The sequence below is a fragment of the Bufo bufo genome, chromosome 2 (assembly GCF_905171765.1).
Source record: "Bufo bufo chromosome 2, aBufBuf1.1, whole genome shotgun sequence".
NCBI classification, from domain to species: Eukaryota; Metazoa; Chordata; class Amphibia; order Anura; family Bufonidae; genus Bufo; species Bufo bufo.
The window spans coordinates 44,479,272-44,506,309 of NC_053390.1; the positions used below are offsets into that span (position 1 = coordinate 44,479,272).

Genomic DNA, 27,038 nt, shown 5'->3' on the forward strand with positions numbered 1-27,038 from the left:
TAATCTATAAGGTCAGTCCTGTGTGAGTCCAAACTATGATTGAAGTACTGTAGCTCTCTCTTCCTCTCTCCCAGCAGGAAGTCACAGCACAATCTCAAGCACCAGTCAATAGCTAAACTACAGGGTGGGCCATTTATATGGATACACCTTAATAAAATGGGAATGGTTGGTGATATTAACTTCCTGTTTGTGGCACATTAGTATATGTGAGGGGGGAAACTTTTCAAGATGGGTGGTGACCATGGCGGCCATTTTGAAGTCGGCCATTTTGAATCCAACTTTTGTTTTTTCAATAGGAAGAGGGTCATTTGACACATCAAACTTATTGGGAATTTCACAAGAAAAACAATGGTGTGCTTGGTTTTAACGTAACTTTATCCTTTCATGAGTTATTTACAAGTTTCTGACCACTTACAAAATGTGTTCAATGTGCTGCCCATTGTGTTGGATTGTCAATGCAACCCTCTTCTCCCACTCTTCACACACTGATAGCAACACCGCAGGAGAAATGCTAGCACAGGCTTCCAGTATCCGTAGTTTCAGGTGCTGCACATCTTGTATCATCTGAAGGCAATCGTCTATGCTGTGAAGATACAAGATGTGCAGCACCTGAAACTACGGATACTGGAAGCCTGTGCTAGCATTTCTCCTGCGGTGTTGCTATCAGTGTGTGAAGAGTGGGAGAAGAGGGTTGCATTGACAATCCAACACAATGGGCAGCACATTGAACACATTTTATAAGTGGTCAGAAACGTGTAAATAACTCATGAAAGAATAAAGTTACATTAAAACCAAGCACACCATTGTTTTTCTTGTGAAATTCCCAATAAGTTTGATGTGTCACATGAACCTCTTCCTATTGAAAAAACAAAAGTTGGATTCAAAACGGTCGACTTCAAAATGGCCGCCATTGTCGCCACCCATCTTGAAAAGTTTCCCCCCTCACATATGCTAATGTGCCACAAACAGGAAGTTAATATCACCAACCATTCCCATTTTATTAAGGTGTATCCATATAAATGGCCCACCCTGTACACTGAAATATTTTTCTTCACTGCTGTAGGTCAGCTTTAGGCTAGGGCTACACGACGACATGTGTCGCGCGACAATAAGTTGCAGGACACATAGGGCACAACTACACTGCTACATGTGTCGTGCAACATTGATGTTGCACGACAATTTTTATAATAATAGTCTATGGTGTTGCACTGAGACCTGCAACATACTGCGACCCAGTGATCTTGGGTGGATTTTTTGCAACTGTCGTGTTGCAGTCGCATGTCGCAGTGCGACACCATAGCCTATCATTATAAAAATTGTTGAGATATCGCGTGACACATGTCGTCATATAGCCCTAGCATTAAAGGGGCAGGGTGCTGTGGAGGTCACTGTTAAGGGGGCAGGGGCCACTATTAAAGGGGCAGCTGCTGTGGAGGTCACTGTTAAAGGGGCGGACACTGTGGAGGTCACTTTTAAAGGGGCAGGCCGCTGTGGAGGTCACTATCTAGGGGGCAGGGGCCACTATTAAAGGGGCAACTTCTGTGGAGGTCATTGTTAAGGCAGCAGGGTACTGTGAGGTCACTGTTAAGAGAGCGGGGTCACTGTTAAGGGAACAGGATACTGGGGCAGTCACTGTTAAAGGGACGGGTGCTGTAGAGGTCACTGTTATGGGGGATACTGTTGATATCTTTTGATGACACACACAATTATCAAATGAAATATACCAGTGCAAAGCCGGGTCCTTCTGCTAGTGTATGTGTGTGTGTATATATATATATATATATATACACACACACACACACACACACACACACACACACACGTCCATGTGCATTCCATATTTTGTGGAATGGAACAGCTGGCTCCTAATAGAACAGTCCCGTCCTTGTCGGTAATGTATACAATAAATTAGGACATGTTCTATTATTTTGTGGAACAGACATACGGAAATGGAATGCACACGGAGTAACTTCCGTTTTTTTTTTGCGGACCTATTGAAATGAATGGTTCCACATATTGTCTGCAATAAAAAAAACACACACGGAAAGAAAATACGTTTGTGCGCATGAGCCCTAAGGCTGAGTTCACATCTGCGTCCGAGGAATTGGAGAAAAACTGATCGGTTTTAGCCCATTTTTGTTTGAATGGGTTGTAGTATCAGTTGTGCTCAGTTTGCGTCAGTTCCATCAAGTTTCAGTTATTTTTGATGGGAGACAAAGTCCTGTCTGTTTTACTTTCTGTCTCAGAAGTTCTATATCTATATCCTTGAAGACACATAGGGCTGCGTAGGAGCTGTATACGAAAAAATGTAGTATATTTTGCTGGTAGACGATTTGCTAAGTTTTTAGATGCATTGGAGCAATAAAGAAAGTTTTTATTTACTAGGATGAAGCAGATGAAAGACTTTCCATCTGCTGGTGTATGACTGATTAATCCTGAAACGCGTGTGGCTGAAATAAGAGTAAACAGGAAATAAGGGAAAAATATTTTCATATTTTGGAGCCATTCTCGACGTGTCGGGACAGAACCAGGACGTGTCACATGTATACATGAGTAATAGAAAAACGATGCCGTTTGTCTCCTAGGATTGTACAATATGTAACTTGCTTATAAAGTCATTTCTTATTAATGAAGTTTGTTTTTATTTGGGATTTTGCTATAATTGATACAAGACTTGGCTGAAGGTCTGGATACAAGATTTGTGGTTGCATCAATTTTTGAGTTGCACTGTGACTCCATTCAGTGCACAATGGACTATGGTCATGCGACAGCTAAGATCGCCCTGTAGCCCCAGCCTAATGCTCATTGCTCCATCCCTCTCTCCATGCTTCTTGTTTTATTTATTTTTTGCATGGAAAAACTGTCCCAAAGCTGCAAGTGTGAACTGGGCTCTAATGTCCGGAGCTGTAAAATGCCCACAACAAATAAGTGCAAATGGATCCTATTATACAGCTCCTAGTTTGGAGAGACTGCTTGTTATGCCTGGCATTTAGCTGAAAAGGACTTTGGGAGGAGCATTCTAGTCACAATGCTCCTCCCCAAACTCCTTTTCAGCTTGAAGCCAGGAATAGTACACAGTTCCAGCAAATTCTGGTTCTCTGAGCTGTTTAATAGGAGGTCTTTGTATCCACTAGTTTAACCCCTTATAAACTTCTGTTTAACCCCTTATAGACTTCTGTTTTGATTAATACCGAAATACACCAATAAAAAAAAAAAAATTAATTTAGTGCCGTTTCTTATTGTAGTTACCTGGCTGAGCAGTGCTGGAATGGCGGATTCATCTACTTGATCATGTTACGGCGCATTAAACGCAAAGCTCCTCTTCCTCCTTCCAATAGTGGCCATGCCAATACCTGTGAACCCAAAGCAACAAGTTCTACCTCACAGCCAAGCATTAGGGCGATACAAAATGGAAAAAGAACCAGGAAATTTGGAGTCATCTCAAAGACTTTGGCCAAAGACGGCAAGGAGAGTAAAGGAGGACAGGAGGGCATTCATGAAAATGGGCATTGTTCGCCTATGGAGGTTGATGGAGAACGTTGTGATGAGGAGACCACTAGAAGAGGGGGTCACACCAGAGAGGACTCTCACAGCAGTTATGACGAGGACAGATTTGAGTACCGTGTGTCAAGCGCCGCAAGGACTGCCTCGAAACCAACCGATTGCTTCACTCAGGTACATATATTAACTTATTCTTATGAAACTGCATAACAAAAGCTCAGAACAGACACAATCTGCTGCTGATGTGTAGCACCTGAACGATGTAGTAACTTTACACCCAAGGGTTACTGAACACCTTGTTCCCATTTACATCCAGGTATAATCTGCATACAGTGTTGAGTAATACTTAGCTTTTCTTGTCCTGTACTCGTCCTTAGCTGCATTCTTGGAAACTCTGAGCTCACATCTCCCAGCGTCCCCTACTAGTTCATATTCTGTACGCAGAATACCCTGCTACATGTGGTAACATACGGTACAGACCAAAAGTTTGGACACACCTTCTCATTCAAAGAGTTTTCTTTATTTTCATGACTATAAAAATTGTAGATTCACACTGAAGGCATCAAAACTATGAATTAACACATGTGGAATTATATACATAACAAACAAGTGTGAAACAACTGAAAATATGTCATATTCTAGGTTCTTCAAAGTAGCCACCTTTTGCTTTGATTACTGCTTTGCACACTCTTGGCATTCTCTTGATGAGCTTCAAGAGGTAGTCCCCTGAAATGGTTTTCACTTCACAGGTGTGCCCTGTCAGGTTTAATAAGTGGGATTTCTTGCCTTATAAATGGGGTTGGGACCATCAGAGGCGTTGAGGAGAAGTCAGGTGGATACACAGCTGATAGTCCTACTGAATAGACTGTTAGAATTTGTATTATGGCAAGAAAAAAGCAGCTAAGTAAAGAAAAACGAGTGGCCATCATTACTTTAAGAATTGAAGTTCAGTCAGTCAGCCTAAAAATTGGGAAAACTTTGAAAGTAAGGGCTATTTGACCATGAAGGAGAGTGATGGGGTGCTGCGCCAGATGACCTGGCCTCCACAGTCACCGGACCTGAACCCAATCAAGATGGTTTGGGGTGAGCTGGACCGCAGTGTGAAGGCAAAAGGGCCAACAAGTGCTAAGCATCTCTGGGAACTCCTTCAAGACTGTTGGAAGAGCATTTCAGGGGACTACCTCTTGAAGCTCATCAAGAGAATGCCAAGAGTGTGCAAAGCAGTAATCAAAGCAAAAGGTGGCTACTTTGAAGAACCTAGAATATGACATATTTTCAGTTGTTTCACACTTGTTTGTTATGTATATAATTCCACATGTGTTAATTCATAGTTTTGATGCCTTCATAGTCATAAAAATAAAGAAAACTCTTTGAATGAGAAGGTGTGTCCAAACTTTTGGTCTGTACTGTACATTCAGAAGACGGGCAGATGGAAGGGAGGATGACTGCAGGGGTCAGACTACACAGAGTTCGTCTGTAGTCTGTAACCATGGAGACCTATAGGACTGCCTAGGAGCTAGAGACACAAATTTTTGTAAAGTTGCTTATTTTAAAGCCTAATGCATAAAGTTCTCATAGTCTAACAGCAGCAAATAAATACCGGGACCATACATTTCAGCAAAATGCTTGTACTGTACAGCCAACAGCAATGTCTCCCTGCCCCCTTCCCCAATACACATGTATACCCGGCTTGGCAGAACAAGCATGTGTTTTAAAGGGGAAGAGGAAAACAAAGGATTGGGCATGTTGAAATTCAACTGCCTGATCCTTCATTCCCCCCGAGATCTGCTGTCAGGAGTAAATTGGGCGCAGCCATACATTAGATGGTCCGCTGGTCCCACCAAAATCTGTAGGTTCAGCTGTTTATGGCCAGCTTAGAAATTAATGTTTTTTATGCCACATACATACATCAAAGGGGTTTTCTGGTCTTTAGATATTGATGACCTATCCTCTTGACAGGTGAGGATCTCACCGCAAAACCCCTTTAATGGTGCTGGTACTGTTCTGTAACCTCTACTGAAATGTCCAGAGCATCTATTCTTATGGCCCAATAATTCTTTATTATTCCTGTTAGAAGTTATGAATGAATTACTAGCACTTTGCAACGAAGGTCCAATTCGGTGTTACCAGTTGGGGTTGTGTCCCTGCACAGACTGGCACCACCAGCACTGATTGGAGAGTGGCACACCGTTCAGGGACACAACCCCAACTGGTATCACCCATCTGGACCTTTATTTCATTCACAACTTCTAGCAGGGATAATAGAGGAATGGCACAACAAAGAGTCATAAGAACAGATGCTCCAGAATTATTGTTATATGGGGGGAAAGCAAGTGGTTACTAAAACAGACATGTCGGAGTCGGCGACGGCTCCTCTTGTCACAGGTCTGAGAATGGCGCGGGCACAGGAGTCAACATAAAGTTAACACATCATTTATAATGCATGGTCAATGCTGTAAGTATTTATCCCAAAAATCAGTGACATAATTGCTGGGTTTTTTTTCACCCCCCCCCCCCCCCCCCCCCAAAAAAACGATAAAAAATAAAAAAGGCTATACACTAATATGAACCCCCAAAATGGTGCCATTAAAAATATAACTTGTTCTGCGGATTATGTCACTAAGAACGTAGTGGTGAATAAACGAAAAGAAACTGCAGTGTCTTTAAAGGGCCAGAGGCTGTCCGTGGGCTGGATCTGATATTGCACTTCGCTGCCATACACTTAAATAGGGATGAGCTGCAATACCAGACACAGCCATTGAACAGATGTGGCGCTGTTTCTGGAATAAATAGCAGAACTTTTTATTTTTTCTGGTCATGGATTACCCCTTTTGAGGCCGAAAATAGCTGCATTCTTATGGGGTTAATAACGTGACGGCTCCAGGACTTCTATATACTGGTGATTTGTGTTATTACAGGAGTAAATTCTCCTACCAGCAGCTTTTAATGTGATACACGTTAATATATTTCTATTGAATTTACCAAGAAAGTCATGACCTGAAAATACAATCCAGACCCTTCAGTGGATCGCCCTCGAGCTCATAAACATTTAGATTGAAACGTCACTTTTGACTAATTTTCCCCAAATATTCAGATAGTCTGCAAATACATGAAGTAAACACGGCAAGGTCTGCCGCCAGGGCTCGTATCGATGGTTTACTCCAGTATCCACCCAGATCAATCTCATGACATGAAACCATTTGTCGGACTGACCCCTGGTGAAAACATACGATTCTATATAGTCCAGTATGTGTGACTGTACGAGAAGCAGACCTTGGGGTTGGTATGGGACATGGTGCCAAGAGGCTGCCCCGTTCATGGTGTCCCTGACCCATTCAAGTCACAGAAAGCCACCACCTTATTTCCTCCTAGTCAGACCTGAATCCTGGATGTGTAGGACGGCGCAAGAGGAACAGTACTAGGAAGTAGGGATCGACCGATATTGATTTTTTAGAGCCGATACCGATAATCTGTGAACTTTCAGGCCGATAGCCGATAATTTATACCGATATTTTATATATTATAATATATATTATATTATTTGGTAGTCACTGAGGTGGTGGAAATTTGCATTTGGCACTAGTATATTATAAATGTAAATTATAAAATAATAAAGCCCTTAGTTGGTAGTCAATTTATAATTTACATTTATAATATACTAGTGCCAAATGCCAATTTCCACGCCATCCCCCCCTCCTCACTGACTTTATTAACCCCTATCAGACCTCAGATCAGCCCTTTATTAACCCCTATCAGACCTCAGATCAGCCCTTTATTAACCCCTATCAGACCTCAGATCAGACCATTATTAACTCCTATCAGACCTCAGATCAGACCTTTATTAACCCCTATCAGAACTCAGATCAGACCATTATTAACCCCTATCAGAACTCAGATCAGACCATTATTAACCCCTATCAGACCTTAGATCAGCCCTTTATTAACTCCTATCAGACCTCAGATCAGCCCATTATAAACCCCTATCAGACCTCAGATCAGCCCTTTATTAACCCCTATCAGACCTCAGATCAGCCCTTTATTAACCCCTATCAGACCTCAGATCAGACCATTATTAACTCCTATCAGACCTCAGATCAGACCTTTATTAACCCCTATCAGACCTCAGATCAGACCATTATTAACCCCTATCAGACCTCAGATCAGCCCTTTATTAACTCCTATCAGACCTCAGATCAGACCATTATTAACCCCTATCAGACCTCAGATCAGCCCTTTATTAACCCCTATCAGACCTCAGATCAGCCCTTTATTAACCCCTATCAGACCTCAGATCAGACCATTATTAACTCCTATCAGACCTCAGATCAGACCTTTATTAACCCCTATCAGACCTCAGATCAGACCATTATTAACCCCTATCAGACCTCAGATCAGACTATTATTAACTCCTATCAGACCTCAGATCAGACCATTATTAACCCCTATCAGACCTCAGATCAGACCATTATTAACTCCTATCAGACCTCAGATCAGATCTTTTTTAACCCCTATCAGACCTCAGATGAATAAAAAAAAAAAAAAATCCTCACCTCTCCTGCGCCGCGGCTCCTCTTCATCTCCGGATCCGGCGTCTCGCTCCCCTGTGTTCTTCGGCCCGCTCTGCACTGTCACCTGACAGCGTGCAGTGTCAGGACATAGTGCGCCCACTATGTCCTCACTTTGTACGGGGTCAGGACAGTGCAGTGCAGGCCTCATCAAAGAAGACCAGCGAGGGTGAGTATCGGAAGCGCTTGCTGCGCTTCTTCCCTGTTCCCGGCACCTAATGCATCCTAGTGCACACTTCCATAATGGAAGCGCTCCCTAGTATTCGCTTTATACGCATTATTGGTATATCGGCAAGGTTAGATGCCGATACCGATAATGTACAAAATCCTGAATATCGGCCGATAATATCGGTACTTCCGATAATCGGTCGATCCCTACTAGGAAGTATAACGGGCACAATAAATGGGGAAAACTGTACAAGGGGGCAGCTGCCAAAACACATGAGGACACAGCTGGCATGGTACATGGGGGAAACTGTGGAAGGGGGCAGTTGGCACAATATGTTGAGGCATAGCAAGCATGGGGGCACAATACATGGGACACAGCAGGTGCAGTTTTAGGGAGCACTTGATGCAGTACAGTAGGCACCGTACAGTATTACAGGGCAAAAGGACAAGCGAGTCATAGCTGGTAGATGGCTGGATGAAGGTCTGGGAGAGATGTAAGGGGAACTACAGTCAGGAGATAGCCTGCTTTTTGATTTGAGAGGGGGCAAAAATTGACTTTTGCCTTGGGTCCTTGTCTTGCAGCCACAATATATTGCATTGAATATTGTGTGCACCATATGCTAATCCAGCTAAATCCACCCCTGATCCTCGGGCCATGCGCGGGATGACTCAATGCAGGAATTGTTACTTCAGAGAGGTGGGTGGACTCTAATAAGCCGAACTTCTGTATGCCCCTGTAGTAATAGTCACATATAGATAGAGAGAGACAGACAGGAGGGGCAGCACAGTCTGGTGTGAAGACGCACAGCTGCTATCATCTGGATGGGGGCACTGGATCAGGCAAAGGATTGCAGGAGTGTTCCTCATGTGCCGTGTGTCACTAACTTTTAACTCTCCAAGAAAAGTACCGTAGTTTCCAGTCCTAGGGAATATGAGCTTAGTATGAGAACAATCCCCAAAGATGCTCTTCCAGATAATCCTATATAAAAAGGCCATAGCTGTTCACCAACACTTCTGCCTACTTCCGGACTGGTACAGCAGAGAAGGAGAAATACAGACTGGTGCAGAAACTCTTTAAATGGGTTTTCAGGGGAAGATCATTCTTTAAAAAAAAAAAAAACAGGGCAAAAATAAAATAAAAAGAAGCATTTCTCACTACCACGGATCCCCTGTTCTCTACTCTGGTCCGTACTGCTCCCCACTTCCTGGTTACAGCGCGAGACACAGGAAATGGCTGGAATTTCTCACTCAGCCAATCACTGGCTGAGGCGGGTACCACTTTTGTCAGTGATTGGCTGAGTGAACATTCAAAGCCATTTCTTGTGTGTAGAGCAGAACAGTGTCGAAACAGGGGATTGGTGGAGGTGAGAAATGCTTCTTTTTCATTTTTAACTCTTCCTGGCTTTTTAAACCCCTTTACTTTGCCTTCAGTAAGGCCTTTCAGTCGACCACATTTACACCTGTTGTTCTGATGCAGTTTTTGAAGTTTATGGAAGGAATGTATAGTGCGTGAAGGGGGATGATATTAGAAAGATTTTATAATTATTTTTTTTTTATCCACTCCTAGCTTTGGCTTTTATATAGTGACATAAAAATTACACATGTACGGTATTACAGAAATACATTTTAGTATTGTATAATGCAAAATAATGCAGCTTTACAGTGTTCTTTTGTTCCTGTTCCTCACCTTAGTCAGACTCTCTGCTTGCTGTTGGTGAACGGAAATATTGTTTATGTTTAGCAGCCCATACTGACTTAGTGCTTCTCACACAACTGCGTGGTTGTTTCTAGTGTGAGGACCTGTTCACATCACATATCCTTCTGTCAGACGTATTACATGATGTGTACCTCTGTCACAAGCAGGGGGGTCGGTAATAGGGGGTGCAGAGCTAGCAATCACTACTGGGCCCAGGATCCTGAAGGGGCCCAAAGACCCCTCTGTAACTTAAGAATGCACCAGTATTATAGCTGGGTGGCCCTGTTTACTGGGATGAGGATCTTTAATTTTTCCTCTGGTCTCAAGGCTCAATGCATGCGCTGTATAGCCCTAAAGTGACATGTGTCGCCCATTGTCCACAATGTTAAAAAAAATTAAATGTAACCTTCTTTTACATATAGTCGGTTTTGGCTCTAGAAACAGCTACTACCAATACGTTCCAGGGCCTTCCTTGACTTGAGGGCCATTCCTTCTGGAACGCCAGCCGTATGTAATATCTGCAGAGATCACAGTAGATAGGCGCCAGATACTTCACACAGTATAGACAATAGGCCAGTGTTCAGCACGTCCTGTATTCACATGGTCCTTGGTGATAAATGTAAAGTTTGATGCATTTCTTTGTTTGACATGGTCCAGAGTTTTCGTGGAATGCAGATCACAGAGAGGACAGTGTTGTGAGGGCCATGCCATCTCCATGCTCTGAATTCTTTGGGTCCTCCACACCCCGTTCAAGGGCCGCTGTTCCTGTATTTCTTGGTGATTTGTGTTTGCCTACGTTAAAGAATGAATTACCCTGCCCCTAATTAAGAGAAATAAAGGATTTCCCTCTGATAAATAATTGTCTCAACATCTACATCAATATCTACATACTGCCGGATGTGTTTATGCATGTGAACATTGATGTAGAATTGTAGATGGTCATCAATACCTTGTCTCCTATATCAAGTCTTCTGCTCCATTGGAGTGTGACTTGCAATGTGCTGTTCCATTGGACCTTAGACAAATGGACTGTGTTTGGAAGAAGATGTAGTTGTAGAGGACCGTGGGGAAAATTGTCTTGAGATTTCACAGCTTAAAATAGAAATATGAAAAGGTATTACCCCCATCATTCTGCACTCAGTCCTCCATAGGGAGAAAGTCGGAACAGAATGTTCAAAATCTTTGCTAATTTATTGAAAAAGAAAAACTAAAATCTTACATAGAGATAAGTATTCAGACCCTTTACTCAGGACTTAGTTAAAGCCTCCTTTGGCAGTGATCACAGCCTCCAGTCTTCTAGGATAGGATTCCACAAGGTTTGCACAGGGGTGGGATTCAAAGTTTTAACAACAGGTTCCCTACTCAACCGCGGAAACGCGTCGTCATGACACATGTTTTCGTATACATACACCATATATATGCCACACACGTACACATAAATACACCATATACATGGTACACATACATAAATACACCATATATACACTACACACACATACCACCCAACTTTTAAAAAGCCCAAGGAGCCATGGCGATCACCCTGACGAAGGCCGCGCAGCTTGGTTTCGGCTAGAGAGGTCCGATCCAGATCATCATAGATAAGACCCAAAGCTTAGAAAAATTATTCTACCGACCGGAGAGACTGAGATCCGGTCGGCAGAGAAAAAGCCCATGACTGAGCATCCCCCTTAAGCAAGGAAATAACCACACCGACTCGCTGTTTCTCATCCCCAGATGAGTGTGGACGTAGACTAAAATACAGTTTGCACGCCTCCCTAAACAAAATGAAATTATCACGTCCCCCAGAGAATCTGTCCGGGAGGGCAACTTTATGCTCCAGATAGGCTTGGTCTCCACCACTACCACCAGGACCAACAGCCTGTGGTCTCTGCATCTGCAAGACGGTCGTGCGGAGGTCAGCTACCTCCAAAGATAGCCCTTGCAGCTGACCTGGAGCAACAGGATCCATGGCTGCGCACAAACAAACAAAAAATGACGATTTTGGCGGTTTATAATGTCACGCTTCGGTGTGGGAGGGAAACACCACACCGAGCATAGGAGGGAAGGGGGGGAACAGGGAATCAGGCCTGTGAACTAGGGAAGGAAGATGGACACCTCCTAGGGAAAACCCTAACCAAAATCCTGAGTGACTACCAGTATGAACAGACCCCAAATATAGGTGAGTTCATACGCAGGAATACCTATAGTCCTATGTAGCCCTATAGGACCCTGGTACTAATGGCAGAGACGAGACTACCTGTGCTTTCAAAAGGAAGGACTAACAGGAGTCTTCTACAGGCCTAATACAAACAATAGGGAAAAACAACACACATAACCCAAACAAAATACAAAAGGGAAAGGAAAGACTTAACTTCAAAGAATCTATGGAAGCACCAGGAACTCAGCTGAGATACAACCACAAACTATCCACAGGCACAGAAGCTATAAGCCGCACAGCATTGTGGGAGAAGCAACTATAAATAAGGAAGGTTAAATGACCACATTAAGAAGACCTGAGGCAAGGGGTGTGGCCATTACCAGAAACAACACAGACGCCTATTGATCCACAAGGAAAACCTGTCAGATCTAACCACGTGTTGCCAGTCTCACAGATCTCCTTTCACTCACTGTTGCCGGGACGGCCGTATGTCTTGGTACGTCCTTGACAGTACCTAGCACTCAAGACATATCTGCATACACAATATATTGAGTGCTATCCAGAATACAGCGCCACATACCTCTTACATCCAGTGACGTCGCCTCTGATGTAGATGTTCTCTTTCCTCATCTTCTCCTTTCATACCAGACCCCCATGATGATTTTTCACCCATCTCTTGTCTCTGCAGTTTGACAAAAAGACATCTTAGGCTCCTACTTTTCCATCCTCCTCCTACCTTCTGAACAACTCATCCTGCCACCTCCAATACTGTGCCCACTGTGCTCCACAATACTATACTACAGAAACAGATAATCCCCATGATAAAACTAGTACCACAAAGATAGTGCCCATTCAATAATTATTGGCACACACTGCCCTAAAATAACTGCACCCAACAAATAGTGCCCCTGACACGAATAGTGTAAACATTATGTCTAGGGATGAGCGAATCGATTTGCATAAAACTTTATTCTAATACTGTACGGAGCAGGAGCTCCGTACAGTATTAGGATTGGCTCCATAAATTAATTTGTACTGTAAAAAACCATTTCCCGAACTCGGGTTCGGTTCCAAGTGGTACTCTCCCCTTCCCCAATGTGTCCCCCATAATGTGCCAATATAAAATGCCCCCATAGCGCTCCTTCCCCTTTGCCATAGTGCCCCCATAATGTGCCCATATAATATGCCCCTCATAGTGTTCTCCCCCCAACTCTATAGTGCCCCCATAATGTGCCACAATAAGATTCCCACATAGTGTCCCCCATATTGCTCCAGTATAAATGCCCCTTCATAGTGCACCCGTAATGTGCCTATATAATATGCCTCCATAGTGTTTTTCCCCCCCCCTCCAACACCATAGTGCCCCCATAATGTGTCAGTATAAGATGTCCCCATAGTCCCCCACTGATGTGCCAGTATAAATGCCCCCATAATCCTCCATGATGTGCCAGTAGATGCCCCATAGTGTCCCCCATGATGTGCCAGTAATGCACCCAGTAGATGCCCCCATAGTTTCCCATATGATGTGCCAGTAGATGCCCACATAGTGCCCTCCATGATGTGCCAGTAATTTCCCCAGTAGATGCCCCCATAGTGTCCCCCATGATGTGCCAGTAATGCCCCTGTGGTGTCCCCCATGATGTGCCAGTAGATGACCCCATAGTGTCCCCCATGATGTGCCAGTAATGCCCCCAGTAGATGCCCCCACAGTGTCCCCATGATATGCCAGTAGATTCCCCCCATGATGTGCCAGTAATTCCCCCAGTAGATGCCCCCATAGTGTCCCCCATGATGTGCTAGTAATGCCCCTATAGTGTCCCACATGATGTGCCAGTAGATGCCCCCATAGGTTCCCCCATGATGTGCAGTAATGCCCCCATAGTGTCCCCCATGATGTACCAGTAGATGCCCCCATAGTGTCCACCAGGATGTGCCAGTAGATGCCTTCAGTGTCCCCCATAATGTGCCAGTAATGCCCCAATAGTGTCCCCCATGATGTGCCAGTAATGCCCCCATAGTGTCCCCCATCATGTACCAGTAATGCCTTCATAGTATAACCCATAATGTGCCAATAATGCCCCCATAGTGTCCCCCATCATGTGCCAGTAATTTCCCCAGTTTATGCCCCCATAGCGCGCCACATAAAAGAAAAACACTAGTGTCCCCCATGATGTGCCAGTAGATGCCCCCATAGTGTCCACCAGGATGTGCCAGTAATGCCCCCATAGTGTCCCCCATAATGTGCCAGTAATGCCCCCATAGTGTCCCCCATCATGTGCCAGTAATTCTCCCAGTTGATGCCCCCCTCATCATGTGCCAGTAATGCCCCATATTTTCCCCATCATGTGCCAGTAATGCCCCCATAGTGTTCCCCATCATGTGCCAATAATGCCCCCATAGTGTCCCCCATCATGTGCCAGTAATTCCCCCAGTTGATGCCCCCATAGCGCGCCACATAAAAGAAAAACACTAATACTTACCTCCATGCTGGCAGCGATCCCACGCAGTACAAATCTCGGCTCAAGATTAATCTGTATCGCTCATCTCCCCCTGACCTGCTGCCGCCGCTGCCGGGATTCAGCCAGCAACACGGTTCTCCGATCCGGCTGTAATTTTAACAACCGTATCTGGAGAACCGGAGGGAACCGGCTGAATCTCATGCCTGGGTTTGCACACCTGGATTTGGGGATTTTCTGCCACTCTTCTCTGCATTTACTCTCAAGCTCTGTCAGGTTGGAAGGGGACCATCGGTGGACAACCGTTTTCAGGTCTCTCCAGACATGTTCCATTGAGTACAAGTCAGGGTTCTGGCTGGGCTACTCAAGGAAATTCACAGTTGTCCCTAAGCCTCTCTTGTGTTGTCTTTGCTGTGTGCTTAGGGTCATTGTCTTGTTAAAAGGTCACACTTTGGCCCAGCCTGAGGTCTAGAGCTCAGGATCAAGTTTTCATTAAGAATATCTCTGTACTTTGGAGCTCAGCCAGAGTGACCATCGGGTTCTTGGTCACCTCTCTTACCAATGGTCTTCTCCCTGATTACTGGGGCGGCCAGCTCTAGGAAGAGTCCTAGTTGCTCCAAACTTCTTCCATTTAAGAATTATGAAGACCACTGTGTTCTTGGGAAGTTTCAGTGCAGCAAACATTTTTTGTCCCCTTCTCCAGATCTGTGCCTTCACACAATCCTGTCTCTGATCTCTACAGGCAGTTCTTTCCTCCTCATTGAATAAAAAATACTGGGCACTCTCAATATATAGGGACCATACAATTTATTAATGCCTATAAAACACTAGTAAATAACAATAGATAAAAACTGAGAGATTAATATCCTAAAATCGCTGCATATATAATCAATGCAATACCTTGGTACAGATTAGTAAATGTAAGATACGTGATGTGGGATGGTACAATATTGTAACTCCGTTATAGATTACTCAGCAATAATCTTGAAATATGAAACTGCGTTTCTGTTAGTGTCTTATATGGGCTCTCTGTTCAGTAACAATGTTTACATATCCTCCCAATGCGGTAGTGACACAATAGCTATGTGTTAAATATCAGTAATTGTTTAGCGGCGTCCCGCTATACTCCCTGGTCAGCGGCGTCCCGCTATACTCCCTGGTCAGCGGCGTCCCGCTATACTCACTGATCAGCGGCGTCCCGCTGAGCTGTTTCAGTAGTTGGATTTACAGTAATACTACTCCGGTTGGTATGCTGCTCAGAAACTTCTTATGTGCCTTCTCCGTATCCCTCAATAGCTCTAGATGCTGCTCCGGTATGACGAGGAGCCGGTGTCTTGCGAGCTCGAACCCTCCTTCTCCCGCGCTGGTATTTGTTTGCACGTGTTTGTTTGATTTGTGTCCGTGCAGTGATTTCTATTAATATCGCGTCGGGTTTGATTCTCAGGATTGGTTTGGCATCGAGTTATTCAACAGATGATGTTCCGATCCATCGGGAAGGGGGGCTTGAACCAAACGCGTTTCGGGGTTTAAAGTCACCCCTTCCTCAGTGGTACCAGTGGTATCAATTCTATTATCCGCCCAGAGGAAGGGTGATTCCTCTTTACTGTGAGCACCTCTACCTTGATTGTGTGTCATTCCTGTGCGCCACATTTTTTCTTATGTCTTTCCTCCTCATGGCTTGGTTTTTGTTCTGATATGCACTGTCAGCTGTGAGATCTTATTTCCAATACCATTGTATGTCATATATGTATGTTTTATTTCAGCGAGAAGGCTGCTGCATATGGAAGATGCACATGCTGAAGGGATCAGGTGGACTAGGCATTCAAATTACAGGTGGCCGGGGCTCCAAGAGGTCTCCACATGGCATTGTTGTAGCCCATGTAGAAGAAGGAGGCTCAGCAGACAGGTATTGTACAATATAGTACACACATGTTGACATAATGCACCTGCTCCCAGTTGTGCCAGGTACTGCAGCAAGTTACTTCACCACAATGAGCCATAGTGCTGCCTCATCCTCCTCTCTGCTTGTCAGGAATCATGGTCCTGAATACAGGTGAATCTCTGTGGGAATGGAGGAGAGGAGGAGACATGAGAGGATTGTGAGTTGTGGCTAATGAGCAGCAGCACGTGTTTACAGTCTCCATTACCACAGTCTGTCCTGTCTGTCCTCTCTGTACTTCATGTCTCCTCATGAACTAAATTCCCCATAGATTCAGCTAAAGTTCTTATCATCTGTATTCAGGATCCTAATCCCTGACAAGTAGAGAGGAGGATGAGGCAGTTCTTTACCTCAGTGTAGTGAAGTAACTTGTCCTCATGTATGATCAGGACAAGTTTTGTGTGAACTGATGGGACAGCGGCCATTTTGTTTACCCTGATGATTGCTCCCCAGACAAAACAAGCCATTATAAATAATGAAAGGTGTCACGTACCGGAGACTAGACCGGCCCACCGCGCCACGTGTCAAGGGTTGCCCAAGCCCTTCAGGCCGATTCACCTCACGCTCTCACACGCTGTTACGCCCTACGCCAGGCTGTAACTTGAGCATAAATCGCCACCTGAAGCCTGCAAGCACACCCACACACTAACACGAAACTTTCACTGCCACCACCCGTCAGTTATAAGGTCGACAGGACACCCCTGAGTGTTCCACTCGCAAGCAGACACCCACACGATAGTAAGCCTCACGGAAACACAACATACAGCCTCAGACTGCACACACACTCTTCATGGAGCCAACAGGTTCTTAAGGTTACAAGACAAACCATCTAATACTTACCGTATTTTTCGCCCCATAAGACGCACTTTCCCCCCCCCCCCCCAAAAAGTGGGGGGGAAATGCCCCTGCGTCTTATGGGGCGAATGCTTCCATTTTACATCGCAGTCTGCGACGCTGCAGCATCGCGGACTGCGATGTATGAGCCGGGAGAGAGGAGGGGCTGGAGTCCGGAACTAGGGGCGGGGCCAGGTGCAGTCGCTGTACTCTTACACCGGGCCCCGCCGCTCACCAAAGTATTTATAAACATGAATCCTCATCCTGTAACTAACGCTGCGCTCTCCTATGTTCCCATGTCCCCTGTATCCCCACAGCACTTACGAACAAGCTCCCATAGCAGGCAGAGCGGACGGCACCAGTAACGTCACTCACTGACGTTGAGCGCCTGCTCCGCCCACTTTATGGATGAAGCAGGCGGAGCAGGCGCGCGACGTCAGTGAGTGACGTTACTGGTGCCGTCCGCTCTGCCTGCTATGGGAGCTTGTTCGTAAGTGCTATGGGGATACAGGGGAACATGGGAACATGGGAGAGCGCAGCGTTAGTTCAACTTAAAAACAGGATGAGGATTCATGTTTTTAAATAATTCGGTGAGCAGAGGGCCGATGTATTTTGGGGTACACTGTTATGAGGGGGATCTGTGGATGACATATAGCAGTGTCATCCACAGATCCCCCCATAACAGTTTCATCCACAGATCCCCCACTCCATAACAATGCCATCCACAGATCCCCCACCCCATTCAATGCCATCCACAGATCCCCCACCCCATTCAATGCCATCCACAGATCCCCCACCCCATAACAATGCCATCCACAGATCCCCCACCCCATAACAGTGCCATCCACAGATCTCCCACCCCATAGCAGTACCATCCACAGATCCCCCATAACAGCGCCATCCACAGATCCCCATAACAGTGCCATCCAGAGATCCCCCATAACAGTGCCATCCACAGATCTCCCACCCCATAGCAGTACCATTCACAGATCCCCCATAACAGCGCCATCCACAGATCCCCATAACAGTGCCATCCAGAGATCCCCCATAACAGTGCCATCCACAGATCCCCCACATGACAGTACGTCATCCACAGATCCCCCATAATAGTGTCATGCACAGACCACCATTAATTCAAAACCCACCAAAAGCACACCTTTTGGTTAAACAATATTTTTTTCTTATTTTCGTCCTCAAAAACCTAGGTGCGTCTTATAGGGCGAAAAATACGGTAACATTTGTGTGATAGAAGTCCTTTCCTCCCAGGAGATTTGGGCAGAGTAATGGTGCACAGACCAATTCGATTGGATCTCCCACTTTGTGACGGCCAAATATCCAGGGATTGCATGTTTATGCCTTTCCTCCATGGGCAGGCCTGAGGGGGATTCTCACTCCCACCTCTGGCTCAGCCCATCTGGGCCGAGCTTCATTACCCATGCAGCCGGCCCCCAGGCCAACTAGGGAACAGGTATGAAAATATCTGTTGCCCTGGTGAAGATACAGACCCCAGCCCTTCTCCATAATTCATATCTCACCGTTCCGAGTCCTAGCATATCAAACGCTACACGTCAAGGACGCTCGGAAGATGAGATCCTTATTTTAAGAAGATGAAGGTGAGTTGATATGCCATGTCTGGTGTCCATGCGATGCCCCCATCATACCGGAGATGATAAGCTAGATTTTGGGGACATCAGATCCCTCCTGAACAAGTTATGAAGGATTACGGATTATGGTTCATGCTCTGGTTAGGAAGCCCCCATGCTGACACAAGGCACCGGAGCGTCTGCTGTCCCCTGTCCCGAGTGTGACCAGCAAACGGGTCCATCCTCGTTAGCATCTCTGTGCTGACCTACCCCCCAGGGAGCAGGCTGCTGTTTTCCCAGGTATGGGGCAGACATCTCGGCCTATATACAGCCTTAAACCAATGCATCACTGGCTGCTGGCCTGGCAACACAAATACATAAATACATATGTGAATCACACCAGAACACGTTACACCACAACAGATAACCATAAAACATATATTATCACCGCAAACATTATAATAACTAGGAATAAGGCGGTCCCTATTCCTGACAAAAGGTATTTGAGAATATATTTATAATAAAGTAATATTTAAGTATTTTCATTTTCTTAATTACCGGAGAACCCCTTTAAGCGTTGCTCCCATTGAAGTGAATGGTAACAATGGATGGAGCTGTGTAGTTCCTGCGCTGATACATCTGATTGGCTGGGGTGCCGGGTAACGTACCGCCACGAGCAGATATTGATAGTCTGTCCTGAGGATAGGCCATCAATGTTAACACCATGGACAACCCCTTTAACTGTTGACCACAGAAAGGAAGACAGACGATTGACGGGCAACCTAAACAGACATATCCAGAATGAGGAGCAGCATAAATAGAAATCACATATATACTGTGCATGTAATCACTGCGTGAAGTACTGCTATCATTTTTGGAAGTTTAACCATTCTGTTACATATAACATATTGCTCTGTTTTCCAGGGATGGCAGACTGAAAGCAGGCGATGAGCTACTAATGATTAATGGCCAGTCCTTGGTGGGACTCTCCCATCAAGAAGCGGTGGTTATTCTTCGGAGCGCGGTTGGAGTGGTGCAGCTCGTCGTGGCCAGCAGGGTAGGTGTAAAATGCTACCACAGAGATCATTCTTGTGACCTAGTAGTCTACAGACGTCACCAGCGGCATCAGGGTCCTGGTGCCCAAGGGGCCCAACAGCTCCTCTGTTACTTAGGAGGATGGCAGTACCATAAATGGTATGTAATATTTGGGTTGGGCCCAGCTACAGATTGCATCGAGGCCCAGGAGTTCTGTTGGGTAAGTAGAAGGTGATTCCATCTTGGACCCTAGGCAATCCTAAGAATGAAGGAGGCCCCATCACTGATTCAGGGCTTGTCCCCTTCAAAGTTTTCCCTGTGGAGTGGTGGCCCTGCCAGCCATGCTGCAGGAAACTTCGGTAGAGCGGTCATTTTATGTCTGTCCAGAAGCGCCAGGTTTTAGGGGGCATTGACATGATCGCAGTCCACAAATTGCAGATCCGCAAAGCATGAATACATTTTGCGGATCAGAATGTCCAGCCTTTTGTTAGAAATGTCTATTCTCGTCAGCAAAACGGACAAGAATAGAACATGTGTTTTTTTTTTGTTTGTTTTTTGTTTTGCGGGCCCGTGGTATGGACCTTTGAATGTGGACGTCACGTGGTGTGCTGTGTGCGTCTCTTGCAGCACCATTGAAATGAATGGATCAGCTTCCGATCCGCAAAAAATTTGCGAATTGGATGCAAACTGAAAATACGGTCGTGTGAAATGCCCCCCTAGAGGACCAAGAAGTGAGGCCAGGAGACCAAGAAGTGAAGTGTTGGAATATCAGACTGAGAGGGACGGTCCCATATTTGGGCCCCTGTGTCGGCGGGCAGCTCTATTCTTGGATTCCAAAACTTCCCTGAGGGACCTCATTGCAACTCATTGGGGTCCGTCATTGCACAGCATTATAGCTTTTATCATAAACCTCACATGATGTAAATGTGAACAGGGCCTCAGTTGCAGTACAGGTACTATGCTCTTGTCACAATAAAAATGGGGAAAAATGAATAATTTGCAATAGATGAGAAAAAAAAAGGTTTTTTTCTGTACAAATTCTAGAAGCGGTTTATAAAGTGCACTTTATCCGCTGTGATTCAGAGCTCATCAGAGACCTAATAAGATCCCTACGAGATGTCACTTAGCTGATGGTTCGAGGCGCGGGGATTAGGTGCGGTAATTGCTTAATAACCACAGTCATTTTGTGCACAATTTGTTGATGAGACATCGGAAGTCCCGGGTGACGTAGATAGGCACGGTGTGCAGTGGGGAATAGATGGGCCGCAATCATATCCACACGTCAGGGAGTTGTCCTATATCCTCTCTCTCAGGGTTGGTCATAATCACTCTGTCATTGTGTGTTTATCCTCTGTCTAGCTGCTGTCAGTCACTGACATGTAGCAGAGCTGAGCCTGTGTGCACTGTATATGTAAGACTACTGGTAATCAACTTACTATATTACCTTTAAAGGGGTTGTCCAAGATTTTACAAGTGTTAGGCTAGCCATCGGGATAGGCCATCAATCTGTGGTTGGCGGGTGTCCGACACCCCGCACAACTGCCGATTTTAGCTGTTTCAGAACGACACTATATTGGGCGGTGGATGGAACTGGTTAATGCAGTATTCAGTTCAGAGGAAGTAGCACTGCAGTAACCGGCTGGATGGAGGGGGTGTGGGGTGTCTGTCAGATATTGATGACCCGTGGTGAGAACAGCCATCATTGGAAAATGTTATACAACCCCCTTTGAGGGTACAAAAAAACGTTTACTGCCCCAGTGATGCGGAAGGTCCATTTGCTAGGATCCAGCCCCTAGTTGGTTTACCCAGGCACTGTGCCGTACCTCTCGTGGTAGCGGTGCCTGGCACTGGAGCTTAGTCTCTGTGCACACTGCTCCTGAGCCCTGTGTTTGGTGTATATGTTGGGTAGAGCTGGCAACATTTACATCAAGCATATCCATAGGGCTCAAATCGCTCAACGTAGGACTTGGAGGGTCTCCGAGTACGAAATAAAGGATTTCTCAAAGTCCCGTTCTAAGGACCGCCGCATATTCCAGAGACTGAGGTCTCCTCCACCTGACTCTTCTCTTATTGTGTTTTAAGGACGGCACAGACGTCGACTTCTGCAAGTACCCCTCCACCAGTCTGCCGGACCTAGTGAGTGCATGCACCGCCGAGGACGGCCACACGGATAATAAGGAGAACGTGCGCCCAGACGAGGACGGTGAGAAAGGATGCGGGGTGTCCGCGGCAGAGCCGGCAGCTGTAAGTATCACTGCGAGCCATTGTTCCGTAAATCCTTCAGACTTTCCTGTGCCGAGGAGGAAATGATACACCAGGTCATTATCCAGGGGCCACTTCTGCGCCTCCATTATGGTAATTAAACCTGTCAGCTTAGGATTGCATCGTGTGACAGCACCGAAATCCGCAGCCATTACTGGGGGTTAAAGGTCCTTACAATCGTGTGATATTCTGGGTGCAATTCAAGGAATTTTGGCTCAGTTTCTGGTAGTGTAGACAGGGTTGTGCTGGTTATCTTGGCATCACGTGTCGCAACGTACCCTTCAAGACACTATAGGTTGGATTCTGTGTAAAAAAATAAAAATAAATCATCAATATTTGTATGTATCTGGTGCCTGCAGCGCTGTTCTTGCATCATACATATCTGTTGATTGGGAGTCTCACTCCTGGCATCCCCGCCGATCAACTTGTCGAAGGGGCCGCGGTTATCAGCTGAGCGCTGCAGCCTCTGATGTCATGGCTGTCGATCATGTGACCTTTGTACAGCTCAGTTCCATTCAATTGAGCTGCAATACCAAGCACAGCCACTGCACAGTGTATGGCGCTGTGCTTGGAAAACTATTTTGAGTGCTGCAACCCCTTCAGTCCGCTGATCGACGGGGGGTTCCGGGAGTTAGACCTACTAATCCGATATTGATGACCTAGCCTGGATCTCAATATTTACAGACCAGTTGCAGTGTAGTCCAGTCCTGCACTCATCCTCCTTCCATCACTCCTCTCCTTCTTCGTAGGTCGGTAAAAGTAGAGAACAGGTGGATGGCGATATGACTGCAGGATCAAACTACGTCAGGGTTGTAGGCAGCCAATAACGATGGAAACAGATCGGTCTACATAGGCGCTGTTAAAAAAAGAAAAAAGTAAAATTATAAAATGAAGATTTTTGCTTCTTTTCATTATACTGTATATTATTCTACAATTTTGCAATTTAGGAAAACTCATTTTTGATAGATTTCTTAAATTTTTCCATATGTGTATTCCAGGATGCCTGGAGTTTCCTATCTGGTTGAGATATTATATATATATTTTTTTCTTTGCCTTTTTCTACCTTTGCATTATGTGTTGTAGGACGGTATCATTTGTAGACCATTCTAGAATAGGCATTAAATGAACGCATGGGCAGAGCGATGGAGATTAGTAGCATTTCTTTAATGTTTTTGTAATGAGATAAGATGGTAAATTCACCTGAAATTGTTCTCTTTCATTTGGTGCGGGTTATAAAAATTCCTTACATTCTGCTTCACTGGGAATGTTTAGACTGCGGATGACGTGAAAAGCCGGCTGGCTGTAATCAGGGAATTATGTCTAATCCTATATATTGCAGGTTGTAACCTATGGTGACTAACCCTTACCCAGATTAGAACGTCAGGGGTCTCATACTCGGCCAGATATCTATGCCACACAGAAAACATGTCCAGTTGACAGGCTGCGTTCATTTCAAATACAATACAATACAAATGATTGTTAATAGAATATGATGTAGACATTCTCTTTCCTTATCTTCTCCATTTGGACCAGACCGCCTTGACACCTTCTTTTAGCAGCGCCTTGAGTTGGGCACACAAACATCTTAGTGGACTTACTTTTTCATCATCCTCCCCTCCTGGTGCCCCGCCATTGTCATCCTGCCGCCTCTTAAATGTTGTGCTGCTGTGCTCCCCAACGCCCACAAAAACGATATAACTGCCATGCAGATAGTCCCCCCAGACTACCCTCAATAGTAATAGTGCCCCCCTACAGAGTGCAGACATCTCAAATACTAATCAAAATGTTTACTTTATTAGATTAATTAAAACAAATTCATAATATAAAATAAGAATATAAAAATGAGTTGCACTACAAGAAAAGGAACACATTCCCCTGAAATGTAAAGCCAATAAATAATTAGTATACATGAAAAGCTTATATAATTAATGCATGAAGATGGGTGGCATGTCTGTATTAATGCTCCCACGACCACTCCATGTATTATAATGCCCCTTCCTGTAGTACTCCAGCCTGTATTAGTACCCACAAAAAACACTCACTTGACTCCTGCTCGCTGTCAGCGATGCAGGCCTCTTCCGGCCTGGGACCTTAGTTGCCGCCTGCCGGTACAGAGAGACACAGGAGTTCATGACCATGCCAGTGTGCCGCCTGAGACCCGACGCAGGAAGTCGCGGTGATGACGTTGCAACCTCCTGCGCCAAATAGGCTTCAGGCTGCGGCTGAATGGTGGGGACAGAAGCCATAGGCTCGCTGTAAACTGACGAGGCGAGGTGCTCATTTCGTCTCATGGTTGCAGGCCACAGAAAATTTCCTCAGTGTTTAAAGGATACTTTACTATGCAAAAAAATATAACCACGATCTGTTTCGTTTCTTTTCTGTGTCAAATCAAATGATTAATAAAATATAATCCTTATACACATTTGCTACCATTTTTTATTTATTCCAATGCATCTAAAATGAAATGGGAAGCAACTTTGTGGAAAAAGGCAACTGTTCTGTGTCTGCGGCTTCTATGACGGTTACAGACTACAAACAAACCCTGTGTAGTCTGATCCTGCAGCCATGTATCCTGCCTCTGCTGCTTATTGTCCTCCTCTTCAGCACTGTGAAGGCCTTGGTGGTCAGAGCAGGTTCATTTTATTGAAACACAGCAGGTTTGAGGAGCTGCATCCCACCTGTGGAACATAGGAACAGGAGAGGAGACGGAGGTACACAGACTACTGAGAGAATGGGGAGAGCCTACTGCACGGGGAACACCCACTGAGCTCACAGCTTGCAGCTTCTTATTTCAGAGAAAGGGTGCTGCACTACTGAAAAGAAGCTCCTCACCTTCGCTTTTTCCAGCGATTACCCCTCATTAACATTTTACTATATATTTGCTAATTAATAAAATTTGCTAATGTTCTTTAATTGTGATATTTTTTATATTTTTTTGGGATGTCTCCAATTCATTGCTGGTCCAGTGGTCTCGGAAGAGTGTTTCCACCACTTGTAGAGAGCTTCCTCCTTCTTTCTGTGTCAGTGACATGCCTGAAGGGGACGGCCGGTCTGGCTCAGTGCATTAGTCCTTTTCTCCATCATGGCTGATACAGAGAAGGGGGTTATTCTTCACCTGATGAAGGGGACCCTTTCCCCGAAACGCGTTGTGTGATTGCAATAAATACTCTTGAAGATTCATCATCTGCCTCTGGTTGGTTCCTTGCGCCGAGGGATGTTCCTTCTCTCCATGACAGAGAAGGGGGTTGGCATACAGTAGTTGCTGAATTGAGCCGTCTCCTCTGTCTCTGTATCAGCCGTGAAGGGGGCTAATGCACAGCGCCAGACAGGTCGCCCCCTTCGGGCGTGTCACCGACAGCGAAAGCTCCACGTCTGGGACCACTGGACCAGCACTGAAATTGGGACATCATAAATATTTTACAATTACAGAATATTATCAAATTTAATTAATTCATATTTGGAAACCAGTGAAAAGTTTTTTGTTTTCTGTCATTGGACAGCCCCTTTAAGTCCTGCTTACTCATACCATCTCCAAAGGAAGATGTAAGTGACCAAGAAGTGAAACCTGAGGTCTCTGCCAGGTTTAGAAACTGAAGGTTTAGTGTCTTTTTTTCTTTTTGCCCATCCATTTGTAGGTGTGATATCGCCTTAACTGTTATTACCCACACAGCTATTATATAGAAGATTTGCTGGAAGACTCAGCATTGCATCGATTATAAATAGTACATTACAGCCTTCTCTAAAACATATTGCGTGATGGATTTTTATTTTTGAGGGCTTCTAAATGAATGAATTAAGCAGAACTGGCGGCATTATTTATGGGGAAGATTTGGCAGACTTTATTTGCATGTATAATTTATATCATGACTTATTCATCAGCCTCATGGGGCAGGTACTTTAACCTACATTTTCTGTGGGATAGAAGATCAGTATGCTCATTTCCTTTATTTCCTGTTGCCATAGGTGTTATAGACCACTGGGTCATCATATATACCATATACTGTATGTACAGTACAAGGCTGAATTCAGTTTTGAATATGGTTGGGATAGCACATGGTATAGCGCACACAGTCCGCCCTAGCCTGGGTGTCAGCGCACAGATAGCGCCTAACAATCATTCTCTTTGTGTTGTTTTTTTTTTTTTTTGCAGTTTTCCTCCTGGTTTTCAGTATTCTGCATTATTTCAATGCAGGATTGTAACCTCCTAATTAGGGGTGCACCGAAATGAAAATTCTGGTCCGAAACCAAAAATTCAGGATGCCCTTGACCGAAAACCGAAACGGCCTTTTTGCCCAAATACTTTTAAAATACTTTTTTTTTAATGATTTTATTAATAATTCTTTTTCATGAATGAAATTCATCTGTGGGTGGCGCTGTTATGGAGGGAGGGATATGTGCACTGTTATGGGCATAACAGTGCACAGATCCCTTTCCCCATAACAGTGCACAGATCCCTTTCCCCATAACAGTGCACAGATCCCTTTCCCCATAACAGTGCACAGATCCCCCCTCCCCATAGCAGTGCCATAGACCGATCCCCCTACCCATAACAGCCCCGGCCCTGCTGCTCACAGCAGACTAATCACTCACTGCATCTTTATTTTACCTTACAATCGTGACGCTCCAGTAACAACTCTGCAGGCAGAGCGGAGGGCGGCGTAACGTCACTTACTCACGTGACGCACCTGCTCCGCCCACTTTATGAATGAAGGAGGCGGAGCAGGCGCGTCACGTGAGTAAGTGACGTTACGCCGCCCTCCGCTCTGCCTGCAGAGTTGTTACTGGAGCGTCACGATTGTAAGGTAAAATAAAGATGCAGTGACTTAAAGTAAACCGCCCGC

The 27,038-nt window shown here is 45.1% G+C and overlaps 1 protein-coding gene across 3 annotated transcripts in view; it reads left to right on the forward strand.

Annotated features, from left to right (window-relative positions):
- PDZD2 (PDZ domain containing 2) overlaps positions 1-27,038 on the forward strand; it is a 301,267-nt gene that overhangs the window by 193,693 nt on the left and 80,536 nt on the right. For all 3 annotated transcript variants that reach the window (XM_040421009.1, XM_040421011.1, XM_040421010.1), the window contains 4 exons: positions 3,246-3,675; positions 16,308-16,450; positions 19,825-19,957; positions 22,018-22,179. In XM_040421009.1, coding sequence (XP_040276943.1) covers positions 3,246-3,675; positions 16,308-16,450; positions 19,825-19,957; positions 22,018-22,179 — 868 coding nt within the window. The remainder of the gene's footprint in view (positions 1-3,245; positions 3,676-16,307; positions 16,451-19,824; positions 19,958-22,017; positions 22,180-27,038) is intronic.